General features: G+C 29.2%; 2 protein-coding genes across 9 annotated transcripts in view; one reads left to right on the forward strand and one right to left on the reverse strand.

Annotated features, from left to right (window-relative positions):
* Positions 1–14,225, forward strand: part of LOC132904908 (rap1 GTPase-activating protein 1) — a 256,345-nt gene that overhangs the window by 234,960 nt on the left and 7,160 nt on the right. For all 8 annotated transcript variants that reach the window (XM_060955732.1, XM_060955734.1, XM_060955736.1 and 5 more), the window contains 2 exons: positions 10,332–10,514; positions 12,819–13,057. In XM_060955732.1, coding sequence (XP_060811715.1) covers positions 10,332–10,514; positions 12,819–13,057 — 422 coding nt within the window. The remainder of the gene's footprint in view (positions 1–10,331; positions 10,515–12,818; positions 13,058–14,225) is intronic.
* The window catches only part of LOC132904923 (uncharacterized), a 292,582-nt gene that overhangs the window by 146,037 nt on the left and 132,320 nt on the right, over positions 1–14,225 (reverse strand). The gene's annotated exons all lie outside the window — the stretch shown is intronic.

Genomic DNA, 14,225 nt, shown 5'->3' on the forward strand with positions numbered 1-14,225 from the left:
TTTATCTGTTTGCCGAATCAGTGAGTACATAATACCATTTAGTTTAATTGTTTAATTAATTCACTTTGTGCTTAACTAAAAACTGTCTTTTAATTGAAAACAACAACAACAACATTGCTTAAATTCAATTTCTTAATAAGAAATATACTAATTTTTCTTATTAAATGCATTTATAGACACTTTAATTTTACTAATTAACATATACAGTTATAATTTTACACAATTATATCAATATAATAATATTTGCCTGTAATTGGCATAAAGTAACGCGGAAATTACTTCGAATTGTGATGAATAAAGAACTGTTAGGAGAATGGTTAGATCAATTTTCTTCTCCAATTAGTATACGAAATAGTGCATTGTAGCTACTGGTATGTTTATTTCTTTCCCAGTTTTACTGTTCTACTCTTCTAGGAAATAATGAACGCTATTCCTTCCATTCCGTTTTATCCAACCATTCATTTACTATCATCTCTTTCAGTGCACATCTGAAGCAACGATTTTGTATTTATCTTATTTATTTTTAATATCTTGCTTTTTATATTTAATGACGCAAAATTTTCTAATTATGATTAAAATTGAAAAGTTCAAGAAAAATATATGTCTGTATAAAATAGTAATTGGTAATAATTTCTTCAACTTTAATACTGTATCTGACAAAGTCAAAAATTATTTGTTTCATTGAATACTTCGCATGTACTTTATAGGATATATTTATCGACTTTTCTACTGTTTCCTGAAGCATATCGTATTTAAATATTTTTTAAATTCAATAAAGCAATGAAAGCAATTAATAAAATTATCTTGCAAGAGATTCTTAGATCATAATTTGTCGTATTGTTAATGAAGCAACGAAGATTCTTTTAAAAAATTCTAAAAGCATTAGGATTATTAAGACTTTCTTCAATTACTTATTCCCATTATCTATCTTCCTCGAGTATCCGGGTCTCGATAGCTAATAGTAAAGCGCTTGGAGAATCATCATAAATATATCAGCCACATACGATAACCATAGTTTACTCGGATAACCGAATCGAAGGGGAACGATGAGCACATGCGAGAGAGAAAATGGGGAGAAAGAGATATTTTTTTATGCATGTTGACAAAGTAGCTTCTATCAGTAATGGCCGAATCGTATCGGGTAGGTCAATTATTAATACCGGAAAGATAAGGAAATAACGTTAATGATCGTATATTATAAAAAAATCTTAAGAGAAAAAAGAACACCCACAATTCAATTTTTATTCTGATCACGATTTAGTATTGAGTATAATATTCGGTTTTATTTTTATTAATTCGTCATTGATATGCATGCTTGCTAGCATCCTATTACGTAAACAGGTTTGATAACTACTAACATTCGGATATTTTTATAGTTATGAAGCTTTGAAAACAATCTATTTAGTGGCAGTTATTCAGTTCTACAGAAGATATTATATCATGATATATATTGATGTAAATACTTATTTGGTGTTTAAATTTTAACGTAGCTTTAATTAAATATTAACAGATGAGTTAAGAGCAACAGCAAAGAAATTGTTTGATATCGTGTATTATTTATTTCAAATACAGTAGTACTAACATCTTATACAATTTTAACTTTATAACTTTTACCTTATAGGGAATTATATTCTATTTTAACGGTTTACCGTTGCATCACATATATATGTTTTCTTTACATAAATGCTTTTCCATTATTGCGTAGTAAAGTATTCAGAAACTTATGTAAGAATATTGGGTATATGTATTAAAAAAGTTATTTGATTTAAATACAAGGTGTATTTTTACGTATAACAAGGAAATTATGAAAAGTAAATCATTCTCGTATCTAGTCACAGGAAAATGCGCGCATGGTATAATACGACTCGTTTTTGTATGTGTATGCTTTATTGGCAATTAACTCTACCGGATGTAATAAATAGTAGAGAAATATAAATATTTATGTTCTCTTGCGAATTCAGTGCCATTTAAAATACAAAATGCAATTTTGCCAGAATCTAAAAAATATTTCTCGTATATTTCCTCGTGCTACATATTACTAAATAAACTTGTATGTAGAAGAACTGAAAGGAAAATACATTCTCGAAAAGTGTAGACATTCTCTAGTATATTTTACAGAGTATGTACGTACTTTAACTTCTCTTATAACGCTCCAATTCCACATTCAAGTGGCAAAAAAAAAGCAAAAGAAAGAAAGAAAGAAAAAATATGTATGCAACTTTTTAACACATAAAAGAGATTATACTCGAATCTACGAAGACACTAACATCACGATGCAAAGAAATGAGTGATAGCATAATCCTTCAAAGCTATGTGATACACGATACTACGAGTGAAAGAAAAGAAACCACACAGCATGGACTTTGTTCGTGATAAATCTGATTAATTCAATTAAAAGTATAATTAAAAAGATTGCTGTTATTCTACTTCCTGGAATATTTCGTGCTATTGCATTGGCTCGAATCTAAGAACATGCCACATATTCATATAGGAAAGACCTAGGACAATGTCGGTTAGAATGCTCTACCCGCCAACCAATCCGTTAATAATGTATGTACATACATCCGTTGTATAAAATATCGTTCACCTAATTAACTCTTTCGCTCGAATACGACGCGTATTATAACGCAAATTATTAAGGCATCCCGTTTGCCATGGAGTTTATTCAACTATTATACGTATGAACTTCTTTCCGAAATTATTTATTACGAACTGGAATGCGGTGAAATTTTGCTCACGTTTAAACTCGTTGATAGCGAGACGAAGCAATATTGATTAAAAACAGAGTGTGCGTATACGTTAGCTAGTATTAACGTTAAATTTTTGTACGCTTTGCTGTTGATAAGAGTTGTAGAAATATCGTACGTAACCTTGGTTTGCCTTGAGTGTTTACGGTTGTTGAACTCATGGAAGTAGATATTGTAATTACGAATGATTAATTCGATACAAATGTGTCTCTTACTGTAATACTTCTTTTCCATATGTTTTAATGCTACTAATCTTTTTGAAGCTAAATATTTTCATATCATTTGTATACATATATGTATATAGATACAGATTATCCCATGTAATTAGATCAAGTCATACTTCTAAAACGATAGAAGATAGGAAATTTCCCATGAAGCAACGTGAATTTTGATGAGCTTTTCTTTGTAAGAAGATATTAAGATAATTCTATTCAGTCATTGATTGAAAAGGTGCTTATTAATTCAAATATTACTTTGCTAAATTAAAATTAATACACCCATATATTTTTTGAACTGTGTAATCGTTTTAAGATACATAAGTATTTTAACATTTTTCTATAAAGAATAAGGAAACGTATCAGTGCATTAAAAAATATGTAGTTGCATTTAAAGAAACACAGGCGACCTACAAATTAATTGAAGTGTATCCATTTCCAAAGCAGACATATTCGAATCCATTGTTTTGATTTTAGTGTTGCCTAGTAAAATCTTGTTTTATCTCCTACTAATTTAAAACTAGAACTTGGTCCACTTGCTTGAAACACTGTATAGTATCTATTTACTTACATATATACTTCTATTTGTTCATTTTACGCATTACTTGACTTTAACGAATACTTTTTGCATAATGTACGTGAACTTGTTCCTTGAAAAACAGTTCTCTGAGGCATTCTCACCAAAACTCTTTCAAACACAGTATAGTGAGCATATATAAAATGTCTTTGCCAGTTTCGAAACTTTATTATTCCGTCCGGAACATACGAAAGAAACACGTGAAGCTCTCGTTGGTTAATACTGTAGCGTGATCGTAAAATATGCTCATTTTTTAATTTAATCTTAATATATACATATAGTTAGAGTAATAAACCTCATATTCTTTAGAATCTTATCGTTAGTTTCTTTCGTACGCAATAGTAAGGGATGTGTTATATACTTGGTATTTCCGGAGGGAAATTTAGAAACACATATATACTTATACATAACGGTAGCAGTTGCTGAAGTTTCTGGAACCTTTCTGAAAAACTGAACGTCTTGCATCAGTTTAGATAAAGCTCCACTTATAGTAAAAGAAAGCGCAGTAAGAACACGTGGAAGAGCGATCATATCACTTAGGGTGCTATTGATTGGAAAATTACAATTTTAACAACAATCAATCAACACGCACCCTGAATATACAAAGCAAGGTTCGAGCGCTAATGCTGTTCGCTCTAAGTAAAAGCCATAAGCCGACATTTTCCAACTCTCGAAGAGTAAACATCACAGAAATTCTTCGACATTCATTAGTAGATATCATTCAAATACAAGAGATGCCCTTAAACATACTTAAATGGTGTAAATATACACAGTAATACACATTCACAGTAATACACAATAATTACAATAATACATTCAAACAGTGTATTAGTCATTCAACGCGTTCATTAACGCGTTGTTTATATTTATACATCGCTCATGTAGAGGTTGAAAAATCACCGGAGAGACGAATGGTCATATATTTGTTACAAGTAACATTTGTGATAAGATCTGAAAATTAAGGAAGGAATGAAGTTTGTGAAATAGTTTATTGACGAACATGTTTGCTGATCAGCAGCCTTAAGTATAATTTGCGCTACATAAAAATTATTTGATACTATTTCTTTGTAACATATTATGCAAAATATGATACGAAGCAATTGCAGAAATAGAAGTAATGGTGTTCTTACCACAAAATTTCTTTATATTTTATAAACGATCAAATTTGCGGAGAAATATCATATAAATAGAAATATTCAACTAAATAGTTAACCTTGAATTTTATTTAGAGAAATCAAACTATGTAATATTTTGATATGGATGAAAATTAATTTCCTCAAAAGTCGATTACTGTTCTTATTTATTCTGTCTTTTGATATCAAATTCGTTCTCTATCTGCGTAATAAAATTGCTAAAAATAACAGAAACGAAAAAAAACATATAGGTGAGTGTCAATAGAATTCGATTGAATACAGTTAATTATGTGAAAAAGGAAACGCAGTACCGTGTCGATATTATCGTGGCTAAAGATAGCGTTATCAGTAATTCCATGTTTGAACAAAAAAGCTTTTCTAAACAACCGTTTAATTATTCTTAAATATAACTCCATCTTTGTAAACTTCGCATATTTTAATATAGAAGGTTATTTGTATAGCAATTAGACGATAGTAAAGTTCACAATTATCTTTAGTATCTCGCGTACAGTATCTGTTATATTTATATAGAAAATTGTAGAAATACAAACAAGCAATTATGTATAATCGTATTTAATTAATATTCATACGGTATGTTTTATTATATTATCTTATTTTTTATGCACTGTGATTACTCCGTCTCTTTCTCTTGACGTCATTTTTTCTAAATTATTGATTTTATACCTATTATAATACAAATTTATATTGCAAATATATAGAAATAAATATATGAATAAAAGACAGATATTCTATAGAAGTGGAATATAATTTAATATAAAAATTTTTTTGTCGAAATTCCTAAAATACTTTAAATACAAACGATGCTACAATAGCTATATGATCTGATTTTGTTGCGCCAACTACATGTGTATATCAATATGTATTTTAAAAATTTTATTTTATTTCATCTATATAGATATTATTCTATTTCATTAATATACCATACTAGCGTTAAACGATTTATTTATTGGTATCTAAATTTCAAATTTGATTAAAGTTCTTTAATCAACAGATCGTGTACATTTGTGCAAATTTGTATTTTCTTGAGGAGCAACCAAAACAACAGAACATAAATACAAATTTATTTCTTACTTACCACATTACAATATCATATCGTATCACTCTTAAGTTTCTAATAAATATATAAACTTTGTCAGCAAACAAAATTCTGCTTATAAAGGATTAGCGATACTTATGAAATTATTTTTATTAATATCTATTAATGTTTACGCAACACATAAAATTAATAGGTTGCACTCTGTTATCAAATATTTCCAGCACTAGATATTTGATTAGACGTGCGTCCGAATTAAAATTATGAATTCTTTGAATATTCTATGCAAAGTAATCACGAGTGACGACTGGATCGAATTATGTATAAGTAACTAAATATTTTTGTCGTTTTATATATGCAATGGGAGTTCCTTGATGGTTGCGTCACTGCGTAGATTTGTGGGCTCATTGTGCGTGCATGCGTGCACGTATCCTGTTCTCGTTGCAAGAGTACACAATATATTTACGGTGAAACGCTTTCATGAGTCGCAAATCGGTCTTAGGAAAAAATTCGAAGTCGTGAGACATCTTTTCAAAACGTACATCAATGCAGCAGGTCTTTGTTTAGAAATTAAATAGAATTTCACTTGGAAAATTACCTGTTTGATGTCTTCTATCACAATAGCTAATATTGGTTCAAGAATCGTTTTTTCCTTTTAAGTTTTTAGATCTCCCATGAGATTCTGATGTTAGTACTTTCTTATCTACATTATTCAATATAATGCATTGTATGTCAATCCGTTGTTTAAGATACATGAGAAAAATATCGATTATACGATATAATAGAAATTATCACAAGGAATTATGAGAAATTGTAAGGTATACAGAAGAAAATAAGAAAATATACAAAATACAATATATTTAAGTTTCTATATATGTTTATAATTTCACACTTTATGAGATAAATTATATTTACCAAATTCTTTTATAATAAACATCAAATAACAAAACTAATATTTAAAAATGATTTAAAAGGCTTAATAAAAAGAAAAAAGAAAAATGGACGGTAAAAGGAAATGTTTTCTTTTACTGATTTTGCCACGTGGAGTAAGTAAAACCACCCTGTACACTTCACGATATCTAAACTGACAAGGGTAACATTGAGAATTATTACTTTATTGGAATCTCCAGATGGTGTGCCCTTTGTGTGCTTATCCACCACATCTTATACACTACACTCAATCTTCAGTCAAACAGCTCACGCTATATTTTTCCTGACGACATACACGAAGATTATCACTATTATTGTTTTTCCTAGGTTCATTTGCTTTGAATTTTGGTTCGTTAATTTTTGTTTTTTAACTGTTTATATAATAAAATTAAACAATAGTTTATGAACCATGAATTGCTGGTTTCATCTCGTAGAACTATAAGTATCATATCGATAATGATTTTCGAAATATACATGTAATTCTCAAATAATATTATTGAATTATAGATGATTATCATAATTTACATTAGATTATGGAAATGTAGGATATGTAATTTGATTTTGTATCTTACATTCTCCGTGGTAGAGATCATTACTAATATATTAGTTTCATTAAAAATTAAGTTATCTAATCCTAAATTATTATGGTCTCCAATGATTCAATCTTAACTGATACCACTTAAGAGATAATATAAATAGATGTTGTTAATATATTTCATTATATCTTACCAACTGATAACCAAAAGTACTATAGCTGGTACATTTTTGAAGACAGTCGAAAGTAAGGCCAGAATACTTGAAGATACAAGAAATATCTTGAAGTGTCATACATAATTAACTGTTAATTAAACTTATCAAGTTAACATGAAGTTTTGGTTTAGTCATCGATACGGTTACATTAATTTATAGTAGTATACCAATAATGTAAGTACACCAGAAATGAATAATATACCATTAAATTGAGTAAGGAAGTTCAATTTATAATTTAATCTTAAAATTCCACCATTTAATATAAAGAGCTAGAAACTAATAATTGCTATAAACAGATCGCTTTTTAATAATATAATAATATAATATCAAAATATAGTGGTATAATAGTGAATAGACAAAACAGTATATAGAAAATATAGATCTTAAGCGATATGAGAATATGGAGAATTAATTAGTCTATCTTTATTAATAGGTTCTATTATCTCGTGATACAGTGACATAGGTATCTCTTCAAGTGCTGTAATATAATGTAACGCGCTACCCTAACGTACGATAATGAGATACTGCAACGTGTTACGCCGTAGCGCATATTATGTAACGCAAAACACACGGTGCATCATATCATCTAACATACATCTTATATATCCAAGCACATAATTACGTCTTGAGTTATTAGAATTCCTACTTCTTCTCTTATAATATATGTAAATGCTCGTCGAATAATATTTTATCAATCATTAATTTGTACAATTATTTTTATTAGTAAATTCAGAAATGTATATAGAAATTTCTACACTTTTTTAAATTTCACACCATCGTTGAAAACTTTTGCAGATATAGTCTCTTTCCTTACCGGACCATTTTGGTCAAAAAATGCTGCACGTGTTTAGCAAATTGCCAGTTACATATTGTACATATGTTACATTTAAAAGTATTCTTACGGGATCGAACCTCGTTTTCATTCATATTCTTCTTATTTACAATGTATCACTACGCAATAATTATTCAGATAATTCAGTCCACTTCGTAAAAAGTTTCGGTAACGTCCGACTATCATTTCTATAATTAATATTTTTTCTTTAATCAATATCTGGAATATCGATGAAAACTGATCGTCTTTTATTTTTCTGTCGCTATATACGTTGATTTTAATATTCCACGCTGGTTGTCAAATATCAACTTTTCCAATTATCAAAGTAACACAATAAAGATAATCCAAACTTCGTATAATATAAAAATATCTTGCATCATCACAAAAAAATTTTAAAAGAATAGGATAGTTAACCGTGGGAGTTATGTTTCAGCTCCGTCGCTGCCTACCCATCAAGCAACAAGCCCTAACAAAGCAATGCTATTATGTGTTAACGTCATTGTCTTCTAACTGGATGTCATCAACTAAACCAATGTTTTACTCTTATCAATACAAACTATAAATACTGTAGGAAATAGCTCATTTCAATCAGAATGAGGATATAGTGCAATGATTTCTAAGTAGTATGTAATAGTACATATTAGTATTTTGAATTATAACCCGCTAGAGGAATTAATATGATTCATTGCTTATATAATATTTTTTGTTTAGAATGGTTCCTGAAATATGCTGAAGAAGTTGATCGGTTTATTGCCAGATCACTGTATATAGGGTGTCCATTTTGTAACAGTCACTACGCTTTTTCAATCATTAATCTAACAAATATATATTATAATCAACAATAAATCAAAATACCATAATACCATCAAATTTGTTCAATGGGGAGTCAAATATGTATGGCTTCTTTTAGGTAATATCGGGTTAATTTCAAGGATGTCTCATTTAGTTGCTTTCTTTGAATAAGCTGCTTAGTAGATCATTTGGAAATATAAGGTTCCTTAAGGTTTCTTATCTCTCTCTCTTTCTCAATGCATTTCATATCTTATGAGTTCATATGTGACTTACTTCTTAGTAAAGAGTTTTACTATATTTCAGAATACCTTCCTAGTCAAAGTATTCTAAAAGAAACATAAGACATTGCTAAATTTATAACGATGCAGTCTACAATACTGGATAAAAAAATTACGTGCTACCATTTAAAAAGTAAAGGCGAGCCTGAGTTTTTATTAAAGGAAAAGTACTGACTAATTTTTGTTTGTAACATACTTCAAAATCTTGACAACTGTAAACGCTCTTTATACTTTTAATAAATACATACAAAGACTAGAGGGAAGGCATGATAAATTAAATTTCCCATTTTTCACAGAGACGCAGCTTTAAAATTTAATATATTTGCCAATCAATCCTATGTCATCAAAATTGATTTTCTATTTAATTTCAGAGTTAAACGTGTGTTTATAATCCCCTTAACAATTTTTAAAACATTGTTTATTTTTAGTTTAGCTTCTAAAAAACATCATCCACTTATTTATTTTTAAAAAGCTCTCCCTTTTGAACGTCACACGTTGTTTTCATTTTGAATTATGTCATATTAAAATACTGTGTAATGACCGCAGCTTTTTATGCGAAATTTTATTTCTTTGAACATTGAAGTAGAAGCTTAGATAAAGATTGGTTTGAAATATCTACTAAATATCATAATGAGTACTGTGCTCTCGATATTTTATATATCTTTCTGTACTATCATTTTTCTGTGTTTTTCTCTTCTGTTCTTCATATGTCGTGCTATGCATTTCGCGGTGTCGCAGAATCTTTTATACAAGGATACCGAAGCGAAGTGAAGGAATCGATACGTTGATCGTAACTCTCTCGACTTTTCAAGACACGTGCACCCTTAAGTGCGCCGTTTGGGCCACCACGAAAATGTTGCACCTTTCACCGGTGTATGTACTCGGCGTAGAAGGGCATCAAAGTCGACCGACAAAAGCAGCGGTTGGTGCATTTCGCACGAGCTGCTGCGACTTTCGATGGTCGGCCTCGATCGTAAAAAGACCCGCTTCGTTTCAACCAACTTGAACTTTTTTCTTTTACAGGAGCACGTGAATCTGGTGGGAAGGGACGGAGAGAACGGGCCGGTCCTCGTCTCGGTGAAGGCCGAGACGGTTGCTGGACAGGAGCATTGGAGGGTCTTGTTGCGATTGCGAGCGGGTTCGACTCACGAATTGGTACCAGCCGCGAATCTCGGCCCGAATCCATCACCTGCGAAAATGGTCAAGGTGAAGTCTCTCATCTCTTTTTAGTAACCCGTTCCTTAGCAAAACTCGGAATTTCGAATACCCCTTTTGGTCTAATGCTTTCACCGAGCGCGAATTTCTCCTTTTAGAGTATTTACCATTATACAGAGTTTCCCTACGCTTGTTAGAATCTATCGAGCAGATAAATTGCACTGTTTACTCTTTCGTGATTAGGAGTCTGTGATGGAAGGTCAAGTAACCGAGAGAAATGCTGACAGTAAGCGATTATTATGAGTAATAAGATAGATATTGTTTTAACGTTCTACATAATATATTTTTAAAAAAGTATGTATAAAATACGTAGGAAATTATTAATGAGCATATCGGAATATCTTTGAAAATTGCAAATAAACTTTGTAATAAAAATTTATAAAAATTATAACAAGAATGATAAGATGAGATTTAAGGAAACTTATTTTGCATGTCGATATCGAAACGAGTGAGTTTTCAGGTCGAATAAATTTGTAACATTCATTTTTTATGAATAAAGAAGGACAATAATTATCTATGACAGTATTTCTAATACATATAATTTATTAACCACATGAACGTACAAATAAAAAAATATTAAGCATACTTTTACATTACTCTGTATGATAAATATTTATCATTTGCAATTAGCTGTTTAATCTGAAAAATTTTTATCAACAGCAAAAAGAAATTTGCATTATTTAATTTTTCGAACACAGTGCTTTTGTTTTTACCTGTGAGGATAATCAGATACTAATTCGACAGCAGTGTGTCTGGCATTTTCTTATATACTTGGACTAGTGCCAGTTCCAAAGAAAATAAGGAATAGAAATTAGAGGTATTTTAAAACTGTTTTATGAATTGATCATGGAAAATTTCAGACAGGGGTTTATGGCTTTTAAACTTTCAAACAGTTGTTGTTTTGAAAATCATTAAAACTGAAACAGAAGCTGACGTACCCAGACAGTAAATTCACTTTGAGAATTGACGCAATCAGAAAAGTATGAAAAACTGAAAGAAACTTTATTATTGTAATAATATATATATATTTATATTTATATTATTATTTATTGTCACATCAATAATGCAACAGGTCTCTTGTATTTTGAAAGTAGATTTTGATATAGTAATGAAAAGGTTGTTTAATGCAGTATAATAATGTTTCTTATAAATTTTAAAAATCTCTTATTTCTTTTTTACAATAGAAATTGTTTATAAATGTTTCAATAATTTACTGCAAGAACTTGATTCGTATCTGCGTTTTAATTGTGGGCTTCTAATTGTCCTTAATTTGAACCCATAAAGTAGCAATTCCAGTCTCCGCTTCCTGGTATTTGCAACAATTGTCGAGATTCGCAAGGCTGTATGTTACATTATGCAAATATGTACATATATGTACATATTTTATGCATATCGCTTGAAAAATGTTACTGTTTATAATTTTGTTAGTTATTTTCAATTCAAATGATATTTCATAAATTTACATTTCATATGAGCAAGTGTTGCGAAAACTTTTATCGTTTTGAAAAAAGAAGTAACACTAAAGTTGTGAATTCAATGTTGTTTGCTTGTAATTTTAATAAAAGTTAGTTGGGGAAATAAATATGTTAAATACCCATTTTTGTTTGATTTTTTTTAATACAAAAAAATTTTAATTTAGTTTTGTTTAATCTTTTAAATATAAAAATATTCTCTAATATATTAAATATTATTATATCATTAATTTATTAATCAGTGTTTACTATATTAATTTCTAGATGATCTATAATTTCATTAGATTAAAATCAACTTTTTGATTTTACATAAATACTTTATAAATTCCATTTCAATTAAACAGATTTGAATAGAGAATCAATTAATCTCATATTACTTATTTTTAAATTTCCAATTTTTTGCGAGTTACTATATCATTTCTATTAATAATATATGCAAAGGTTTAAAATTCTATCTGTTAACTATTTCACGCCAATGCATAGGACTGGAATGCACTGCAGATAAGTCTTGAATAAAACGGTTTAATACTATCAACGATTTTACTTAAAACTGTCATGGTCAATAAAAGAGAACCAGATGCTAACTTTTAATCACTAGCTGAATCATTGCCACATGTATCGCATGAAAAGTCCGGTACAAATTATTTTTTATTTTTCTCTCGAACTTTCTCTCGAAGTTACTTAAAGTTTCAAGTTACAATGTTAGCAGATTTATTTATAATTCCATGCGAGAAAATGATTGCAAATATATACATTCCCAAAGTAAAAGAAAAAAACCGTAATCTATCAGCACGGTGGAGCATGACGCAGTTTCTTTTTACAGGCGATCAACGAATCCCTGAACGTGAGTACGCTGATGCCGGTTGTCTGTTCCGGTGCTGGTACACTGATAGCACGGTATGACGAACATGCCTTGGTATCGAGGTTTAAATTCGGTGTTCTTCACCAACGTGCCGGCCAAGTTACCGAAGAACAACTCTTTGGAAATAGACAAATTACACCAGCTTTCCAAGAGTTTCTTGACTTATTGGGTCAGAAAATCGACTTGAAAGATCATAAAGGGTTGGTAGCATTTGTTACAAGATATTTGATTAAAAATATTTTTAAAAATAGCATAACACACAAAAATAATAAATACCCATACACAACCGCTCAAAAGTATCCAGACACTTGTTTATTTTCAACATGATGTATGTCATTTGTACAATTATGGATAAGCCAAACTGCAGCGATTTTATTCTTTATAATCATTATAGTCCTTTCTAATCATTAAATTAGTTCTTAAAGGACAATATGCAATAATAAGATTGATATTTGTAATTGACAAACCTTATAGAACTATTTTATTATTTAACATGCTTTTTGTCCATAGATCTTTTAAGTTCTAAATTAAAAGTCAGATTAATAAGGATCTTCTAAATACTAAACTGATACACTGCCAATGTTAATAATATCAATGATATTTAATAATGTCAATGATATTTAAATAGTAAATGCACGTAATAGTATTGTATACAGTAAATAGTAAAATATATTATTGTTATGTATTCTAATAAGTATTTCGGTGATTCCATAAAAAAGTATCAAATATTACTTCCAGTTACTAATTCATCATTAACTTCTAGACTTCGCTAAAATTCACTACTATTAAGACAAATTGATCAATGTATTCGGATACTTCTGAGTGGTAATGCATACATTGTTTAATATGAAATTATGCGATTTTATGGCTGACAAATAAATAAAACTTGTTTATTTAATATAAGAACCTATATTTTTATAAAATGTTTTATATGGTTAACACGTTTTGTGTTGCATGTGCTATCGGTAATAGATCGATTTTCAATTAGACTATTTGATATATTGACAAGGTACATAATCATAAAACATTTCATAATATTACTAATAGATACATAATTATTATGTAAGAGGATAATATAGTATAGTAATCTTTACAAGCTTTGGTTGCTATGTTACATATGTCTAGACATTGAATTTTATTTTCTTGCATTATATATTTAATAACGTCTTTTTCCATGATTTATATGTGATTTATCATAAAAAATTATTACATATGAATTACAAATAACATTATATTCTTTATTGTTAATAAAAAATTATATTTATTATTAAAACGAATCTATTAAAACAAAGATCTTAACTTAGACATATTTTAAAAAAGACCGAAATTTGATAAATTTTGTAATGTTTTATATATTTCTATTTCTAC

Source organism: Bombus pascuorum, chromosome 3 (genome assembly GCF_905332965.1).
Source record: "Bombus pascuorum chromosome 3, iyBomPasc1.1, whole genome shotgun sequence".
NCBI lineage: Eukaryota > Metazoa > Arthropoda > Insecta > Hymenoptera > Apidae > Bombus > Bombus pascuorum.